This window comes from Marmota marmota, unplaced genomic scaffold (assembly GCF_001458135.2).
Source record: "Marmota marmota marmota unplaced genomic scaffold, marMar, whole genome shotgun sequence".
NCBI classification, from domain to species: Eukaryota; Metazoa; Chordata; class Mammalia; order Rodentia; family Sciuridae; genus Marmota; species Marmota marmota.
Window position 1 is genome coordinate 17,380,006 of NW_025999941.1, and position 20,984 is coordinate 17,400,989.

Below are 20,984 nucleotides of genomic sequence, written 5' to 3' on the forward strand. Positions count from 1 at the left end.
GGGGGGGGGGGTCTTCTGTGATACTCACGGCTCCCCAGGGGCCCGTCCTCCACTGGTTTCCACCTAGCACGTGTGTGCGGCTGGGGTTGGGGCTCCGGGGCCGGTAGTCCACGTTCTGGAAGGGGTGCTGAGGGAGGCCCTTGTCCGGGGTCCGCTGAGGGCACGGGGACATGGCGCAGTCCTGTTCGGTCTCTGGGATGTAGTCGGGGTCGCACTCGCTCTGGTCAATCCCGTGGTCACTGTAGTTGACACATACCACCTGCCGGGTTGCCCTACCTTGCCCACACGTCACAGAGCACTATGTCGAATGTTCAGAAAGAAAAAGGGGTGGTCACTGGGGGGCGCTGTGGAGGCCTCGCATGTTCATTTCTGCACACAGCTACTACTTTCCCGGTTGCTCAGGCCCCAAAAGGCTTGGAATGGACCTTGACTCCTCTCTTCCTCCTGTCCCATAACTCAGTGTTCAAGGTATGTCCCTGATCCAGCCACTTGTCACGATGGCCACAGCGACAGTGGCCTGACTTGGAGATCTGGCCTTCCCTGGGGTGTTGCGATGGCCTTTCAACCAGGCTCAGGACCTGATGCTCTCCACCCGAGTCTGCTGTCTGCAGGTCCCAAAACATGACTCTTTAGGACAAAAGTCCCATCATGGGTCCTTCCAGTGACTTCCCAGGTCACTCACAATAATAACCAAAGTCCCTCCGCTGACCATAGGCTCTTTCTGGGGACACCACTGGCTACCTGATGAGTGCCTCTCAGTCACCCTCACTATGCCCCAGCCTCAAGGGTGCTTGTGCACACTCCAAGCAATCGGCTCGGGGCCTCACCCCGCTGTGCCTCCTGCTGCGCCAAACAGACCCCTTGCGGCTGCCTCTCCTCACTCAGGTCCTGCTCATGGCTCTCTCTAGGCCATGCACTGCTCGACTGTGTCTAGCTCTCATCAGGACCTGCTGCTGTAGCAGACATTGCTTTATTTGTTCGCTGACAGGTTTCTCCACTGGGATATTCTTGCATAAGGCAAGGACTCTGTTATTCTTGATTCGCTGCTCTTTCACGAATAGCTAATGAATAAACACCAGGATCTGACAGACAGATGCCCGGACTGAAGGGCAGACACTGTTTATTGAGGACCTACTTTCTGTAAAGCATTTACCATCTATAATCTCAAATAACCCTCACAGCCATTTTGCAAAGTAGGTGTTCTTTTTGTTTTTGAGAGAGGAAGAAAAATGAGAATTGAAATTGCCTAGGATGATACAACTGGCAAATCATAAGGTTTGGGATTTTAGAGAGTTCTATTTGACTCCTCTAATTTTATGTTCATATTTTGATATTTACTACTATAACCTTCATTTCTTATGTTTCCTTTTCACCTATGCCAAGCTTTTCCCTGGACTCCATGAGTTTTTCAGGGCAGAAAGCAATAGTTTCCTGTAGACAAAGGTTCATCTAGTTTTATAAAAACCCACAGAAATGTACATATGCACAATGGAATATTACTCAGCCATAAAGAAGAGTGAAATTATAGCATTTGCAGGTAAATGGATGGGGCTGGAGACTATCATGCTAAGTGAAATAAGCCAGTCCCCCAAACCAAAAGCTGAATGTTCCCTCTGATATGTGGATGCTGACTCACCACGGGGCAGGGAAGGAGGAGTGGAAGTTTACTGGATTGGAGAGGGAAGAATGGGGAGAAGGGAAGGGGATGGGAATGGGAAAGACAGTGGAGTGAATGGGACAGAACTTTCCCATGTTCCTATATGAATCCATGACCAGGGAAACCCCACATCATGTTCAACCACAAGAATGGGAAGTTAGACTCCATGTATGTGTGATAGGTCAAAATACACTCTACTGTCATGTATATCTAAAAGGAACAAAGAAAAAGTTAAAAAAAAAAAAAACCCACAGATGGTGGTTGGTGTGCACAGGGCACTGGGGGAGGATACTCACTTCCCACTCTTGGCAGGGAACTAGACCCACTTGACTTTGAGGAACCACATGCACCCTGTGGACCCACTACAAGCTGACATGTCTCCACGAAGACTGGGGTTTCCAGCCAGCCCAGCAGGAGGCTCTGCAAACCCGTGATAATCAATCTACATCTTTTTTAAAACGTGCATGGTTTGTACCCCTGACCAGCTGTATGTGTGGGTGGAATAACTCCATCACAAACTCTGCCTCCCTCTAAAATCTCACCACTGACACTGGGACCCCGGCCCTTCCCCCCTCTGCCCATCCCCCACCCCTGCCCATCCCCCACCCGTTCCCAATTCCTCAGAAGTCATGGCTTACAGGGCTCCAGTCCAGGGCTTTCCACCTCCCACAGGGGGTCACGGAGCACTCCTCCTTGGCCACTGGTTTGGGCAGGGCAGCACATGCGCTGTCCTCAGCCACCAAGCCGTCCTCGTCCCGGCAGCTGACATACCTCATCCGGGTCCCTTTGCCACAGGTGGCTGAGCACTGGGTGGGAGGGAAACAGTGCAGACAGGGGACTGAGGGAGGGTCTTACAGGCATGGGCCACCCCCTGTCGTCCATCAGAGAACACCTGTCCCCTCGGCCCTCCCTGCTCCGCCCCATCTATTTCTTACTGGGGTCCAAGATCCAAATCGCCACTGGGTTCTTGGAACATTGTGTGTGCTTCTCCTTGTTTCTGGGACCACTGGGGAAGGGTGACAGGATGGGAATTCACAGTCCTAGACGCGCAAGGGGAGAAAACCTGCTTATTTCAAGTCATCACACATTTAGAGAGTGGATGAGAACACGCGGGGCAAGCGGTCCTGACCCGCCACACAGAGGGGGCAATGAGGGAAGTGAGCCAGTCCCCAAACCAAAGGCTGAATGCTCCCTTGGATGTGCAGAGGCTGACTCACAATGTAGGGAGGAGAGTAGAAGGTCACTGGCTGAGACAAGGGGGGTGAAGAGGACGGAAGGGAGATGGGATTAGGAAAGACAGTGGAGTGAATGGGACAGAACTTTCCTGTGTTCATATATGAACACATGACCAGGGAAACTCCACATCATGTCCAACCACAAGAACGGGAAGTTAGACTCCATGTATGTAGATATGTGCAATTACACTCTACTGCCCTGGGTATCTAAAAGGAACAATGACAAAAAAGTGTTCCCTTAACCCTTGGCCTTGGGGACTATATCTCGTCCCTGGTCCCTTCCTGTTTGGCTCTTTCTGTTTCTGCCTTGAGCCAAGCAAACCCAGATCAGATTCCTGTGTGTGTCCACGTCTCCTCATAGTCCTGGCTGGATTCCGTCAGTGCAGAATGTGATACCATGGGAATCCCTTTTCAGATGTCTGGATTCAGGGCCAGGTCTACTTAATGATTTTAAAATGATTCTATTATAGATCCACTTGCTCATCTAAAAAGAGACGTCAGTCAATCCAGAGTCGGGAAGGTGCTGAGCAGCACAGTGGGCTTCCCCCACACAGGTACCAGAGGCAAACAACCCGAGGGCACGGACAAGAGTGACTACTGAAATAATTAGGAAGCGATAAGCCTAGGTATTTATCAGCTTTGTCTTTAATCCATCTACTTAAATAAAAGTCTGTATTTCTCATGTTAAAATAATGGCTACATTTAATCTCCAGCTCACCAAGTTCCTGTGACATTGACCAGGCTCTGGTGAGGGGGTCAAGCTAGCTTCAGCACACACTGCCTGAAATCATGACGTTAGTTACTGAATTCTTTAAAGAAATCATTAAAAATTAAATCTAAGTTCAAGTAAAAGGAAGTCAACCAATATTTGCCACCTGATTAGAATAAAGTCAGAGTCAGGTGTGGTGGCGCATTCCTGTCATCCCAGTGGCTTGGGAGGCTGAGGCAGGAGGATTGCTAGTTCAAAGCCAGCCTCAGCAACTCAGTGAGGTCCTAAGCAACTGTCTCTAAATAAGATATAAATGGGGCTGGGTTTGGAGGCTCAGTGGTTGAGTGTCCCTGGGTTCAATCCCTGGTACCAAAAATAAATAAAAATAAAATCAGATTTATATATATATATATTCCAAATAATCAGAAAATTAAGTAAAGCAATGAAACAAAATATCAGACTGTAAACACAACATATAAGTAAATCCAGGTGATTTAACCAAGTGATGGTCTGACTGCTGTCCTCACGGAGGAGAAGGTTCCGATTCTGTTTGAACCCCTGGGATGTCATGGCGTCTCAATGCCCAACGTCGGTCACTGAGTTGGATAAGCGGGACTCACCTGGGTGTCTGTTGGTCTGGTGGCTGCATTACAGTCGCTGTCGTCTACTGCTGACCCATAGGTCCCAATGATGCACTTCACTGCCCGCAGCTGGTACCCCTGTCCACAGGTGACACTGCACTGGGGGAGGAAAATGAGACACAACATTCAGAAATCTTCCCTTTTCCTACTGTTCCAAGTGTCTGCCCGAAAAAAGCATTTCCATCGTAGGAGGCCAGAGGGGCCGATGCCCAAAGCACTTAGCTGCTAGCTCTGCACCAATCAGTAGCTTCATTTGCCCGTGATTATGATTACACTATAATGATTGGACCATTCATCAAAATGCATCAGTGTATTTACTGATCAACTATTATGTGACACATGGAATTATTGTTGCCTCCTAATGGAATTATATATGTAGAGGTTTGATACAGTTTGGATATGAAGTGTCTTCTGAAGACCCATGTGTGACAGCTTGGTCCCCAAGGCAGTAATGCTCAACGGTGTGGCTTCTGGGAAGCGACTACATCATGTGGGCCTGACCTCATCAGGGAACTAACCCATGAGAGCCACATGGACAACTGGGAGGTGGCGGAAGTGCAGGCTGGTGAGGCACAGCTGGAGGAAGAAGGTCACTGGACTTGGGGACCATATCTTGTCCCTGGTCCCTGCCTGTCCAACTCTTTCTGCCTCCAACTGCCTTGAGAATCTCCTCCCCTGCACCTCTCACCACTTGGGTTCTGCCTGCCACAGGCCCAAACTAATGGTGCCATGGGACCACAGACTGGCACCTTGGGCCAAGATGAACCCTTCCTCCTCTAAGTCGTTTCCGTTAGGTAGTTGGTCACAGCTCAGTGACTCAGGGTTCAGTCCCCCGGCTGTGAGCCCCAAGGGGAGGGAAGAGCCCCCTTTCACATGCGACCTAGACAGCACTCTAGTTCAGACAGGTACTTCGCAGAGCTCTGCGGCCTTCCTTGGCTTCTGAAAGAACATTCTGAGGAAATAATAGGAGTTCGCGTCACTATTTTTGAACAGCACGATGCTCTTATAATAGATCACAAGATGTTAGAAACCACCTAAAAATGCAATGATTGAAAGTTAGCTAAAAAGACACCACTGTATCCAGGTAGGAAAGGAAATAAATAAAAGGGCAAAATAAATATAATGGATAAACAGATTTTGAAAAGCAGTCTAACAGCAGGAGTGAGGTCAGAGACATGGCAGAGTAAGTAAGAAGTTCCAAAATTTAGTCTCTCCACTAAAGCAACCACCAAGCTGGTAACAATGGGCAGAATCAACATTTTTGGAACTCTGGCATCTCAGAAAATCTTACGGCCACTCGGAGAGCACCGACCAATTTCAATAAGACAGTGTGATGGCATCTTTGCTCACCCACCTACCATATTGCACATTGCTCTCCAATTTTGGGAACATTTTCCAAGACAGGCCACACATTAGGCCACCCAAGAGGGCTCAAGACATTTAATAAGAAGGTAACACAAAGCATGTTCTCTGACCACAAGGGAATCAACAGAGGCAAATCGGCCAAGTTCACAGATGCATGGACATTAACATGTTTTCAAACAACCCACAGGCCAAAGAAGAAATCACAAGGGACACAGGAAAGTACTTGGGATGGATGAAAACGAAACAGAAATAAGAAAATTTATGAGATTCAGGGAAAGCAGGGCTCATGGGAAATTGATAGTTGCAAATGACTGTGTAAGATAAAGAAAAACAACCTCAAGCCAATGAGCAAAATGTGTAGCTTAAGAAGGAAGAAACAGAAGAGCAAAGTAAGCCCAAAATTAGGAGAAGAAAGGAAATAATAAAGATTAGAAAGTTGGGTGTGGTGACACATGCCTGTAATTTCAGCAACTCAGGAGGCTGAGGCAGGAGGATTGTGAGTTCAAAGCCAGACTCAGCAACTTAGCAAGGCCCTAAGCAACTCAGTGAGACCCTGTCTCTAAATAAAATACAAAATAGGGCTGGGGATGGGTGGGGCTCAGTGGTGCCCCTGGGTTCAATTCCTGGTATCCCACCCCTGCCCACCGAAAAGGACATGGAAAAATTAGAATCCTCGCATATTGCTTTTATAATGTAAAATGGTACAGTGCTATGGAAAACAACTTGGAAATTTAAAAACTAAATACAGAATTGATGATCCAGCAATTGCATTCCCAGGTATATAGATCTCAAAGGAGTTAAATCAGGTACTCAAATAGATACATATTTGTGAATATTCAGGCTAGTAATTCACAGTAGCCAAAGAGTAGAGACAACCTAAATATCCATAAAAAAATAAAGGCATAAACAAATTGTGTTACATCCATAGAATGGAATATTATTCAGGTAAGAATTGGAATGAAATACCAATACATGCTACCACATAGGTGAACTTTGAAAGCAGCATGTAATATGAAGACAGATACAGATGGCACGTACTGTGTAATTCCATTTCTTTTCAGGGGGTGGGGTTCTGGGGATTGAACTTAGGGGCACTCGACCACTGAGCCCCATCCCCAGCCCTATTTTGTATTTTATTTAAAGACAGGGTCTCACTGAGTTGCTTAGGGCCTTGCTAAGTTTCTGAGGCTGGCTTTGAACTCACGATCCTCCTGCCTCAGCCTCCCCAGCTGCTGGGATTACAGGTGTGCGCCACAACACCCAGCATATAATTCCATTTCTATGAAATGTCCAAACAGGCAAACCCGTATGGACAGAATGCAAACTGGTGGCTTCCAGGACCTAAGGGAAGAAGGGTACAGAGAACAACCTACTTGATGTGTCAAGGTTTCTTCTGGTGGGGGCTGATAAAAATGTTTTGGAAGTAAATAGAGGCTGCAAAACATTATGAATACGTTAGAGGTCTCTGATTTTTTTCATTTAAAAATTTTAGTTTTATACTATGGCTTTCACTTTAATTAAAAAAAAAAAAGGCTGGGCACAGTGTCGCATGACTGTAATTCCAGGGGCTCAGGAGGCTGAGGCAGGAAGATCATGAGTTCCAAGCCAGCCTCAGCAATGGCAAGGCCCTTATCAACTCAGTGAGACCCTGTCTCTAAGTAAAATACTAAATAGCTCTGGGGATGTGGCTCAGTAGTCGAGTGCCCCTGAGTTTAATCTCAGGTACCCCCTCACCCTGCCAAAAAATATGGATGGCAGACATTGCAGAAATGAGGCAATGAAGCTGCTGTCATTGATTGCGCGGAAATTTGGAAATAAAGACAGAGGCTAAAGGACAGAAGGGGCCGTGGCTGGTCAGGGTGCAGGGAGAGTCATTCTTCAACATTTTTCAAGAGGTTACATAAGTGACATCCCACAGCTGCTAGCCCTGTGCTGGGAACTCCGAGTCCAGCTTCAACAGAACACGAACATTTGCTTCTATATTAGGGAGGACTGAATTCCAGGGGTGAACGCAAGACCCAGGGAGGCCCCCTCTCTCCTTTAAGACTGGATCAAGTAAAGACTACAGGACCCACAGACCAGGAGGACTTGGGAAAGGTTCCCTCCAAGCCTGATGACTCTGCGCCCTTGATCTAACTCATTAGGCTGGAAGAGCCTGGCTTCTTTCTGGGAGGCCAGCTTTGGAATCCTGACGCTGGGAGCCAAAATAGCCCTTCCACATCCCACCCCAGACCTCCTGCCAAAGGCTCTGGCATGGATCGGATTGTACTCTATAGCAGCCTAGCAGAGGCAGGAGAAGATAACATCAGCCAGACGCAGAGTCTGCTGTGGATTTGTTTCAAGGCGCACGTGCAGTTGAAGCCAAAGGGCGCAAACGAGCGGTGAGGCTGTGGACAGAGCCCTGAACTCTGGCAGGGAAGTGGCGACCCTGGGGAGGGGAGCTGGATGGGGCAGAGGGTCTCACGTGCTTGCTCCAGGGCCACAGAGCTGGGGAGGCCACAGAGCTGGGGAGGCCGCTGATCTGGGGAGGCCACTGGAATGCCCCGCACAAGCCCTCCCCAGATAAGACGGAAAGAATGTAGCCAAGAATCTTATCGGTTAAAATACCTGTCCCCAGGGACCCGCCTGCCAGGATGCACATTCCGGCTGCTGACAAGTTTGCATGGACACTGGCTTGGTCTCAGGGTCACAGAGCCTGTCGTTTACTCGGTCTTCAAACTGACACCAGACCTGGCGATGCTTGTGCCCTTTTCCACAGGTGACCAAGCACTGCAATGAAAAGCAGAGGCAGTCAGGGGCCGGTTCATCCAGGGCTGTGGTTTGGGCCGGCGGCGGGTAGTCACCAGTGAGAAGAGGCATGGCCTGTCCCCATGGCTGTCTAGACAGACAGACAGACACACACACACACACACACACACACACACACACGCACGTACACGTTCTCTCTCTCTCTCTCTCTCTCTCTCTCTCTCTCTCTCTCCTTCTTTTCCTCCTCCTCCTTTCTGTACTTAGTCTCTGAGCCACTTTTAAACAGAGAATAAACTCAACAGAGTGTCAATCCCTGAAATACTGAAAAGAAAGACAGCATTCGTGATTCTCTAGGGGGTTAAGTCCAACCAAACTGTGTTTGAACCCCAATGCAATCAAGTGAGAGGGGCCCCCTGGGATTTCATTTTCTCATCTGTAAAATGGGTTAACAGCCCTGCCTACTGCAAAGTGTTGTGAACACTAAAGGAAAGGCATCCGGGTAAAGGACTTAGCACAAATTTTACCCCAAAACACGTCAAATATCAACGTCATTATTGTTCATGTCAATTTAAGAAACATTTTTTGGGGTCAAGCACTGGGGATTGAACTCAGGGGTGCTTAACCACTGAGCCACATCGCCAGCCCTTTTTCATATTTTATTTAGAAACAGGGTCTCTCTGAGTTGCTTAGGGCCTCCCTAGTTGCTGAGGCTGGCCTTGAACTCGCCATCCTCCTGCTTCAGCCTCCCAAGTCTCTGGGATTACAGGTGTGCGCCACCGTACCCAGCTTCCTTTAGAAATTTTGAAAAATAAAGGACATTCCTATAGTCAAAATCTCACTGCACGAGGGCCAAGTGTGAACCACACTTAGCTGTTTCCCTTCCAATCTTTTTATCTAAGGAATTTTGGACCATTCTGAGTTCTTAGTCTGATCTTCCCCACCCCTAACTGATCAAAGGTCTGTTACCTAATTTGAAATGACACTTCACCTAGAATTAGCCATCTAAGTAAAATTCAAGCCTACTACCACCTTTCATTTTGGGGGGCGGCAGGTACCAGGGATTGAACCTAGGGGTGCTTAATCACTGAGCCGTATCTCCCAGCCCTTTTTATATTTTATTTAGTGACAGGGTCTTGCTGAGTTGCTGAGGCTGGCTGTGAACTTGTGATCCTCCTGCCTCAGCCTCCAGAGCTGCTGGGGTTGCAGGCGTGGGCCACAGCGCCTGGCCTCCTCCTTTCAGTTTTTTTAAACCAGATATGAGACAGTTTACCTGAGACCTCAGACACTAGGTCTACTGGTCCCCTTGCCAGGAGCCCTCACCACCGCCTGTACCACTGCTTCCCTACCATTCCACCGACACTGACCCTCTCCTCTTCAGACCCGCACTTTATTTGATGGTGAAGGTAAATGGTTGAGGCTGCACTTCCGTGGAAGAGGGAAGGACACGGCTGTGGTCACTGTGGCTATAAAGACTCTCCTCCCCACACTCCTGACTTGGCTCCTTCATACGGGAACCTTGATCCCCTTCCTCCTGCGTCCCCTTAGGAAGGTGGAAGGAGTGGGCCTCTTGGTGACTGTCCCTGGGCTGGCTCACCCGGGGCAAAGCTCAGAGCCCTTCTTCTCCTCACTGTCCTGGGTCACAAAGTTCATAAGCTCAGGGATGAGGAAGGCACGGGTCTGGACCTCGGCCTGGTCCTTTTCTCTTTCATCTAAGTTTTCCTCCGGTAAATGGATGCCCGAGTCAGAGGTCCCTCCCTGGGGTGGACGTCTCTTATTTCCAAGATGAGGACTTGAGGCCTGAGCTAGCCGAGCCTCAGGATTACTACAGCCCTGACTCCCACTCAGATACTTAGGGCTCAACAAGGGGGGAGGGTGAGAGCTGGGACTCCAAAGTCACCAACAGAAGCCATCATGGTGGATCCAGACACACCCCGTGACGTCAAGGTCTCTGGTGGACAAGGCCCAGCCAGTACTCAGCCACAGCCTGGGTGGGGAACGGGCCTGCTGCTTTCTCAAGGGGTGGAGGGAGAGGTTCTGTAGGCTCAGCCTTCAACACACCAGGGGGACCCACAGTCAGCTATCCGAGGCCACCTGGGGATCAGCAGCTCCTCCATCTCACCTCTGACCAGTCTCCCGATTTCCACTGTGGACACGGGAACTCATTGCACCTCTGAATGGTGACTTTTTCCTGATGGGCACATTTGCTGTCATCCAGGACGTCATTGCGGGTGTTGACACAAATAGCCCTTCTCCTTTGGCTTCCCCCATCGCAGCTTTTAGAACACTGTAACGAAAAGTCCAATCAGACCACTGTGGAGTCAAGATCCTCTTCTAACCTTAACCACCAACCCACCCGGCTGACTCTACTTTTTCTTTTGGAGAGATTTCTTTTGCATGCTCTCAATTTAATACCTGGGTTTATATTGAAGTCCGCAGTAGCTCATTGGCATAGGAAAATAAAATTGGAAATGGCCCAAGAGGTCTAGAAAAGTGGCTGGTTGATTTGTTTTACCACTTGCAATTGTTATTACCACTTCTGCAATTGTTCTGCCTGGGTCAGACATTACCAATCAATCATGGGATTCTTTCCAGCTGAGCTTGAATGGGTTCAGGCATTAAATATCAATCGCAGTACTCTTTTCTATACAGCCTAAAAGGGGCTTCTTCTTCTCCTTTTTTTTTTTTTTTGTACTAGGGATTGAACCCAGGGATGCTTAACCACTGAGCCACATCCCCAGCCCTTTTTATATTTTATTTAAAGACAGGGTCTCACTGAAGTGCTTAGGGCCTCGTTTTTGCTGAGGCTGGCTTTAAACTCACAAACCTCCTGCCTCAGCCTCCCCAGCTGCTGGGATGACAGGTGTGCACCACCGCTTCCAGCTAAATGGGCTTCTTAATGCAATCCTGCAAGGAGTCACCATCAACTCCTCCAACTGATCCAAGAGGATGCTCTTCTATGAGAACCAACTTACTTCAGTCCAAGCCGAATAGCGCCAGCCGCCTGTGTTACATTCTCCTGAGCATTTCTCCCGGTTGCTTGGTTTGGGGTGACTGTTGCAGTAACTATCATCCACCTTCTCGGTCTTGCCATCTAGCCTGCTGTATTTGGCACAGAAGATGTCTAATGTGCGGTAACCTAAACCACACTGGGCACTGCATTCACTCCTGCTGGCCACGTGCCACCTGTGAAGCAGAATAAAGAGAAACCAATGCATCTGTTAAAACACATGTGCCTCAGCCAATGAGCGGAAGAGGTGAGTTCTTTTTTCTTCCTTAACTCAAATACCCTGGAGCTCAAAGCCCCAGTGAGTTACTGAAATCCAATTTCAAACCAACTATCCATGTATTTTTCATGGCTGTGGGTATGCGCAGAAGTCAAAGAATGATGACCAGAGTCTCTGTCTTTGGGAAGATTCTCTCTGATACAGTCCATCTAAAATTTAAGGAACCAAGAAAGAAAAAATTGTGGTTTTTTTTGGAATTCAACAGAGCAGAAAGAGCCACTTTATATTTAAAAAGTTCATGCAATCTAGCATTTCATTTGGCTTCTTCTAACAGAGAACTTCTCTTGGAAACAAATCACAGGAAGCCTCTGCTGCCTAGGCCCAGGCTAGGAAGTGCTCAATGAACATTCTGTGAGTTACTCAAAGAATGAAGAATTTGCACTGCAACTGTGAAGTTCCAGTATGTTAAACCCTGTGCACTATTATCTGAGAACAAAGACTAAATTCTGCAAAGATGTGATCTATATGTTATAAAAATTAATTATACGCTTATAAATTTAGATTTGAATCTATAAATCTTTGTATCCCCAGTATCTTTAATGAAACTTTGTAGGCACACAGTAAGTGCTCAATAAATACCAGTAAATTGTCAGTTTCTTTCAACACCCTAGAAACAAAGTCAGCAGGGCTTAAATTTTTTAAAAAAAGGAAAATTAATAAAATGAGTCTTTTTTTTTGTACCAGGGATTGAAATCAGGGGCAATCGACCACTGAGCCCCATCTCCAGCCCTATTTTGTATTTTACTTAGAGACAGGGTCTCACTGAGTTGCTTAGGGCCTTACTTTTGCTGAGGCTGGCTTGGAACTCTTACCTCAGCAGGAATAAACTAAATAAAAGAACTTGAAATACAATTTTGTTTATTGGATTTACAAATTCAAAAAAGATGATTTCTTGATAATCTTCACTGGATTTGACTTTTGGAATTTGGCTACTGCTTGGAAATTAGATGGCTTCCTCATCTCCAGTGTTTTAAGAGTTCTTCTATGTACAACTGTTTGGAAAAGGAGTGGGGGGGGTGGCGGGGAGGGGGAGAGGATTATTCCATGATATGCTTGTCATGGAATTTCTCACTGATGCTCAGAAGCAGGTCAGAGGTGCCCATTGGCAAGGACAGTGGGCTAGAGACTTTCCCTTGGAGGGACACAGTATTGAGAGGATTTTGTTCTAACCCAGAACACATTCAGCGGGGCTTGCGGACCAGCGCTTCATCTCATCCCATCACAGTTAACAGGGGCAAACTCTCCCTTCCTGCAGGAAGGAGGGCAAGAGTGTGGACCAACTCAACAGAAGCATCTTGAACTTTCAGCTGCACTTTGATCTTGGCTACCCTCTGGGATGGGTTGTTTTCCATCCAGGATCAAGGAGGCGGGCACCCCAACCAAAGTCATTTCCCTGATGTCCACACGATGCCCAGAATCTCAGCAGAGAGGCTTGCAGAGTCTGTGGGAAGGTCATGTGAAAAATTCTTCCCAAACACTGTCACATGACTTAGATTCTCTTTCTGGACAGTGGTCTAACTTCGGTGTGCTGAGACCATTGAGTTCATTTCATGGGAAATTAAACACAATTATATTTAATGAGTATATTTCAGAAAAGCATCCTCCAATGTCTCGTCAATAAGTGGAAACTGAGGGACAATGTGTGATTGTGTTCATGAAGGGGTGTCTGTGTGAGGATTGTAGGATTAAATGATTTTGAGAACTACCAAATTAAACTGGCTTCCATACTACAGATCTTCTCAGAGCCTCCAGGATATTGATCAGTGTTATGCATGTCCACCTGCGGAAGGACTTGTTTGGTAGGGCTTTTCAAAAACACTGGTTTGAGCTGGGCATGGTGGTGCATGACTGTAATCCTAAAGGCTCAGGAGGCTGAGGCAAGAGGATCCTGAGTTCAAAGCCAGCCTCAGCAACATAGCAAGGCTGTAAGCAACTTAGTGAGACTCTGTCTCTACATAAAATATTGAAAAGGCCTGGGGGATGTGGCTCAGTGATTAAGCAAACCCGGGTTCAATCCCTAGTACCCAAAATAATTAGCACAAATCATGATTATATTGACATCAGGTTGACAGAGTGAAGGTGGCACTAGATGGCTGTGTGACCTTGGGCAATCTGCTTAACTTCTCTTAGTCTCATTTGTAAAATGGTGACGATACCTGTGTTATAGTGGTATTTGAGAAATCAACAGGCTATTAGTTCTATCAATAAGATAATATAAGATTATATACAAGGCAATAAGAAATATAAATACTATCCTATCAATGTGAGACTATTAACAGAATAACATAAGTGTTAAAAATAGTTCTTAGAAAACACATGACCATATCCCATGACTTTCACAGTGATAATTAGAAAGAAGGCTAACCTGAAAGTGCTACCTTTCTCATTTTATTAAGGCTGTATCTCAAGGTATCTATGCACCAATTTAGTTTTTTCTGCCAAACATTAGTGATTAATTCAGTCCAGCAGTTAGTCCACTGATTATTTTTTCTGAAAGGATCTTTAATTATAATTTAACTGAATCGACTGAAGCAAATGGGTTTATATGGACACTTCTGAAAAATAAAAATATTGTCTTAAACTGGGCATGGTGACAAGGTGTAATCCCAGCACTTAGGGAGGCCGAGGCAGGAGGATCATGAGTTCAAAGCCAGCCTCAGCAAAAGTGAGGTGTTTAGTAACTCAGCGAGACCCTGTCTCTAAATAAAATACAAAAAGTAGGGCTGGGGAATGTGGCTCAGTGGTCCAGTGCCCCTGAGCTGGTACCCCCTACTTCACTGAAAAAAAGAATGTTGTTAGTGTGAATGTTCACCTTTTAATGACTAATATTTTATTTTATTTTTTACAATAAATATTTGGTCAATGCTTTTGAGCAAGCCAATGAGCAAGCAGATCAGTAACAATGTGTCAAGAAGAAGTATGTGAGGGTGGAAAAGTCCTGTCTTTGAAGTCAGAGCCTCAGGTCAGGACTGGCTGAGAGACAGCACACCTATCACAATTTCCACTTTGACTCCCATGACAGGCATTACTAATCGATCACAGCACTATTCTCTCCATGCCTCCAAATCTGCACTCCATCCAGCACTATAGGAAGCCTGCACTACTTGAAGGCTTTGGTCCAGTGCTGTGGGAACTTCAAAATGTTCAAGTAGTCACTCTGTGGCTTATGAATGGTGAGACCTTAACACAGCCATATACCACTCTCTGCCCCTAATCTCTGGACTGCAAAAGAGGGATGAAATGGCAGCACACCTTAACTGAGTTCACTTGACATGTAGAATACACAAGGCACCCCCAAATTATTCACTAGGACACTGTTAACCTTGCAGACAAGAGGAAAGCTTCAGGGTTCTCCACCCATTCAATACTTCCTGCCTCCGACTTTGCTTTCATAAATACTTGTTTGAATATAGATAGTTCTAAACAGACTTTCTTCTTGCTCCTCCATGCAACTTTGGCATGCCTAAGAGTTCATGTTCTGGGTGGAATGTGCCCTGGGTGGATGCAGAACATCATGGGCATAGAGGGATAAAGTCCCCCTACTCTTTGTTTTGAAGACTTTTAATTATTACTTTAAAAATTTAATTATTATTAATATTATTGGTACTGGGGATTGAACCTAGAGACACTTATCAGTGAGCCCCATCCCCAGCCCTTTTTATATTTTATTTAGACACAGGGTCTCCCTAGGTTGCCTAGGGCCTTGCTAAGTTGCTGAGGCTGGTCTTGAACTCTTGATCCTCCTGCTTCAGCCTCCGGAGCCACTGGGATGACAGGCGTGTGCCTGGTGAGTTTCCCCACCTCTTGCTGACTTTGAATGCCTCATCAGTGAGTTCTGAAGATCAAGGTGGAATGTTTTCTGGCAAAGGCCACACTCTACTGACTCTTTAATTCTTAGGAGAACAAGAAATCCACCAATATGTGTCTTAGATGATAGGATCTAACAGATGGAGAACTGGCTAGAGCTCATCTCACAAAACATTAGGAAGAAGGATTAAAGCTGAACACCCCCTCCTTCTGATCCACACGCCCAGACCTCCTTCCAGACTCCCCACAAGACCCTCTCCACTCAGCAGCAAAGAGCAGGGCCCACCTCAAGTCACAGTCTGTGCCGCAGGCTTCCGTGATGGGTGCTGGCTGGGGCAGCCGATCGCATCTCTGATCCGACACGGTAAGCTGGTCAGATTCCCTGCTGCAAACAGGTTTCCGTTTCCGCTCCCCTGAGCAAAGAGGACAAAAAAATTATTCAGAGCACACAGTCCTACTTAGACTAAGGTCTGGAAAGCATTTTCTACGGGAACACCAGCTTATAAATATTTTCAGTTTTATTGGCCAGCACGATCTCTGTTGCACGTCTCAACATGACAGGGCAGAAAATACAGCTGTCACAGATGATCCATAAACACATGGGTATGGCTGTGTTCCAATAAAACTTTATTTATAAAAGCAGGTGGCAGGCTGGAATTGGCCCTGTGGCTGTAGTTTGCTGACCTTAATTTAGCAAAAGAAAAAAAAAATCAAGAGTATGTGACTACTGAAACCATGTCTCTGAAAAATTAAAGTGGCAAATGGATCTTGCTTGGCTATGCGCCTATGTGCCAAGCTCTTTAGATAAGAGAACCTAGCATAACCCGAATTTGCCAAAACAACACCAAGATTTCATGTAGCTCCAGTCAGAATGGCAGTCAGCAAGAATACAAATAATAAGTGCTGGAGAGGATGCTGGGGGAAAGGGACACTTTCACACTGTGGGTGGATCGTAAATGGGTACAACTGTTGTGGAAATCCGTTATGGAGGTTTCTCAGAAGACTAGGCAAGGAACCACCACAGGACCCAAATGTATCACCCGTCTGTATTTATCCTGAAGAATTAAAGTCATCTTCCCACAGTGACACATGCACAGCCAGGTTTACAGCAGCACAATCCACAACAGGCAGACTATGGAATCAGCCTGGGTGTCCACCAGTGGATGAATGGATAAAGAAAATGCAGTCTATATACACAGGGGAGTTTTATTTTTGGCCATAAATAAAAATGAAATATGTCAATTGCAATAAAATGGATGGAACTAGAGATCATTATGTAAAGGGAAATAAACCAAACTCAGAAGGTCAAGGGTTGTTTGTTTCTCTCATATATAGAAGTGCAGGCCTGTAATCCCAGGTGCTGGGGAGGCTGAGGCAGGAGGATTGTGAGTTCAAAGCCAGCCTCAGCAAAAGGGAGGCCCTAAGCAACTCAGTGAGACCCTGTCTCTAAATAAAATGCAAAATAGGGCTTGGGATAGGGCTCAGTGGTCAAGTGCCCCTGAGTTCAAACCTGGTACCAAAAATCATCCTCATCCTCCTCCTCCTCCTCCTCCTCCTCCCCCTCCCCCTCCCCCTCCCCCTCCCTTCTCCTCGTCCTCTCCTCCTCCTCTCCTCCCTTCCTCCTCCACCTTCTCCCCACATCTTCCTCCCCTCCCTACCTTCTCCCCTCCTCTCCATCCTCCCCATCCTCCTCTCCATCCTCCTCTCCATCCTCCTCNGTATATATATATATATATATATATATATATATATATATATATATATATACAATGGAATATTACTCAACCTTGAAGAAGAATGAAATGATAGTATTTGCCAGTAAATGGATGGAACTGGAGATCATCATGCTAAGCAAAACAAGCCAATCCAAAAAAAAAACCAAAGTCCACATGTTCTCTCTGATACACGCAATTGGAAGTAGGGAGGGAAGAATAGAAGGTCACTGGATGAGACAAAAGGGAATGAAGGGAAGGGAGGGGGATGAGAATGGGAAAGACAGTGGAGTGAATGGGACAGAACTTTCCTGGGTGTTCATATATGAACACACGACCAGGGAAACTCCACATCATGCACAACCTCTAGAATGGGAAGTTAGACTCTATGTATGCATAATAGGTCAGAATATAGTCTACTGCCATGTATACCTAAAAAGATCAAATAAAAAATAGTAAACAAAAGAAAAGGAAAATGAGATCCCACCCTAACAGGCAGAGAGTCCACAGATCAGGGGCTTTGCAGCCCCATAGGCAAGAGCACATTCCTGATTCGCCCAATGCCAGCTGTGTGTCCTTAGGCAATCCACTTTCCCTCTCTGACTCCATTTCTTTAAAATGGAGATTAAAACATCTACTCCTAATGGTGACTATGGAAACCAAGTGGAATAGAGAAAACTAAGAGAAACAGAATACAGGGGTCCTGGTGAGCCTGGGGCTCCCTGTAGAAGCCCCACAGTCACAGGACCACAGATGGAAGCAAATGTATTTCATTTGATTTGAAAATGCGTAGCCGTGCGTGGAGAAGGTCTTCAATCCCCTCCCACACAGGCACACTTGATGTATGCCTTCATTACTTGAGCCTGCTGAGTCTTTGTGAGGTCACCTCTGTTTGACAAATGGTGTTATCTGCAAATACACAATGTGATGCTCAGTGCCACCTTTCCAATGAGGCCCAGGGTGGCGGCCAGCCTCACACGTGGCCCTGCGGATCCTTTTTTCCAGGCAGTCACCCTGTCTCGCCCCCCTCCCACACCCAACAGGAATGACTGGGAAAACCAGGGATTGAACCCAGGGGTGCTCAACCACTGAGCCCCATCCCCAACCCTTCTTGTGTTTTATTTAGAGACAGGGTCTCACTGAGTTGCTTAGGGCCTTGCTAAATTGCTGAGGCTGGCTTCAAACTAGCAATCCTCCTGCCTCAGCCTCCCAAGCTAATGGGGTTAGAGGCCTGTGCACCATGCCTGGCCTCTCTCTTCCTTTGATCTCTAGTTTTAGGGGAGGCTAGCTGCCAGGTGATGGGATGCCCAGACTGAGGTTCCAGCAAACACCCTGGGGAAGCTCAGAGAACTGAGTCCTTCTGCCAACCAGAGGAGCGTGAGCCAGCCAGGAGCGGATCCTCCAGCTCCAGGGGAGACTTTGGATGAGACCACAGCCCTAAGTGTCATCACCTCACACTAGCCTTCAAGCCAGAAACACCCCGTTACACTGCTCCCACATTCCCGATGTGAGAAACAGAGACATTTCCTACCCTGTGATGTCGCACTGTGTCTTGAGATAACTCGTCACACAGTAGCAGTCCCAGACACCTGCCTGGACCATTCTTTTCCAAACTGCAAATGTCATTCAGGGTCAGCACAGATTCCATCTCTTTTCCCATCCTCTTTTTTCTCCATGACCTTTTCATTCTGCACGACTATCGGAGGCCCCCAGGGGCCAGGGTGTGGGCACTGTGGGTGTGGGCACCCACTACTACTGTGCTTCTTAAGGGGAAATAGCAGGTGCTCACTAAACACTTATTTTTATTTTTTTAAAGTGAATGTTCTCCAAATCTTGCAAAAGATAAAAGAATCAGTGAAGCTGAAGAAGTGGAATTGGAAAACTGCTTGGATCAAGTGCCAAAACACTGGCCAGATGAGGAGCTGGCCGAATTGAAGCAAAGATGAAAACTAAGATAATGAAACTCAGAGAATCAGACAGTCGAACGGTGGTTACAGGGGGCTGGAAGGAGGGGGAATGGGGAGAGGGTTCAAAGATGATAAATGTTGCAGATCTGATGTACTGCACGGTGATAATGAGTCCAGAGGGTCGGTCATCAGTGTCATTTCTAGCTGGATGTGCACATGCACAAACACAGGTAAGGAAATGGTCACTATGCTAAAACATGTACATTACTCTGTTTTGGCGATTATTTCACAATGTAGAGTTATATCAAAATGGCAAGCAAGGCGCGGTGGCCCACGCTTGTCATCCCAGCAGCTTGGAGGCTGAGGCAGGAGGATCGTGAGTTCAAAGCCAGCCTCGGCAACTTAGAGAGGCCCTAAGCAACTCAGTGAGACCCTGTCTCTAAATATAATATAAAAAGGGCTGGGGATGGGGCTCAGTGGTCGAGTGCCCCTCGGTATAATCCCCAGTACCAAAAACTAAAATAAAACAAAATAAAATAAAAATTAAAAGGCTCATGGAGTCACACTCTAAGAGAAGAAGGCACTACTGTCTTGTCATACAAACTGACTGCAAAACTTACAGAAATGTATGTTCTGATGGCTTTTGATCTCCAATCTAAAAAACTCGGAATGACTCCAATTAAAATGTAATTTGTTGAATATGAGCTAAAAAGAATCTTATTTGCATACTTTCAGATTTACTTCTCAAGATAAAATTCCAACCATATCTTTTCCTTCTATTTGTGGTAAAACCTTGGTTTCATTTTTAGGGAGCTGGCCTTCTACTTCCCAGTCATCCACTGCTTCAGGGCCATTTAACCTGGAAGGTCATCATGGATTCCCACGCACGGTCCCCTCACCACACCTCCGTGACATCGACTCTGCTATTCCTGACTTAAGGGAGAAACAGGCCTGACTTGGTATTAAATTAACTTCCCGAGGCCAGGTGGCTTCTGAAAATCTCTCTCTAGAATTTGGGAACCACTAACATTTTCCAAGAAGGGTCTCGGCAAATGTTCAATGAATGAATTTATGCATCCTTTCCTTGGTTTACAAGTGGAAATCAAATTTGTTTAGGTCTGCAGCTTTTAAAAAATTTAAATAGTGGGTCTTGCAAGACAGCCTATGCCTTGGAGTAAAGAAATCGTTTAAAAAATTGCTTTTGTAAACCCAAGAAAGATCCCTACCCTTAGTAGGTGTGCTACTGATGAAGTGGTGTTGCACACCTGTCATCCCAGCTGCTGGGGAGGCTGAGGCAGGAGGATCATGAGTTCAAAGCCAGCCTCAGCAGCAGTGACGCCCTCAGCAACTCAGGGAGACCCTGTCTCTAAATAAAATACAAAATAGGGCTGGGGATGGGGCTCAGTGGTTGAGGGCCCCTGGGTTCAATCCCTGGTACCCCCCCCAAAAATAATAAAGAGCGAGTGACGGATTGAACCTGACACTGGTGACAGGGAGAACAGAGTGCTTCCAGCCCAGTGACTGTCCCTAGTCGGTGTAACCCTCGGGCAGCCCTGTCTCGCTGCAGCCCCTGCAGTGTGAGGCCCACCTGCCATGCAGGATGCCGGAGCTCCAGTGGGTCACTGACTGGACGAGTGGTTTCCATGGCACCTCAGGTGTCCTGGGGCTGCTCCCTCAAGCGGGTCACTTACACGGTGACGGCATGATGTGCTGTCAACCAAATCACCTAATTCTTTCAAGCTAAGTTACGTGCTGGCTATGCCGCTGATGCTTCACTGGAGACGGGGAAGTGGAATGTCACATGTCAGCCCCGCCAAGGAAGCCACAGTGGAGCCTTGTCCATGCTCACCGCACGGCGGTGCCGGCGAAGGTTAACCAGGCTTCTTCTCCTAATTACGCCCACCTGGGGGGTGCCATCC

At 46.9% G+C, this 20,984-nt stretch overlaps 1 protein-coding gene across 1 annotated transcript in view; it reads right to left on the minus strand.

Annotated features, from left to right (window-relative positions):
* Window positions 1-20,984, minus strand: part of Adamts9 (ADAM metallopeptidase with thrombospondin type 1 motif 9) — a 147,897-nt gene that overhangs the window by 73,672 nt on the left and 53,241 nt on the right. The window contains exons 14-21 of the mRNA XM_048801020.1: window positions 15,733-15,859; window positions 11,328-11,538; window positions 10,475-10,639; window positions 8,215-8,376; window positions 4,222-4,341; window positions 2,593-2,697; window positions 2,296-2,463; window positions 29-298 (exon numbers count right to left, since the gene is read on the minus strand). Coding sequence (XP_048656977.1) covers window positions 29-298; window positions 2,296-2,463; window positions 2,593-2,697; window positions 4,222-4,341; window positions 8,215-8,376; window positions 10,475-10,639; window positions 11,328-11,538; window positions 15,733-15,859 — 1,328 coding nt within the window. The remainder of the gene's footprint in view (window positions 1-28; window positions 299-2,295; window positions 2,464-2,592; window positions 2,698-4,221; window positions 4,342-8,214; window positions 8,377-10,474; window positions 10,640-11,327; window positions 11,539-15,732; window positions 15,860-20,984) is intronic.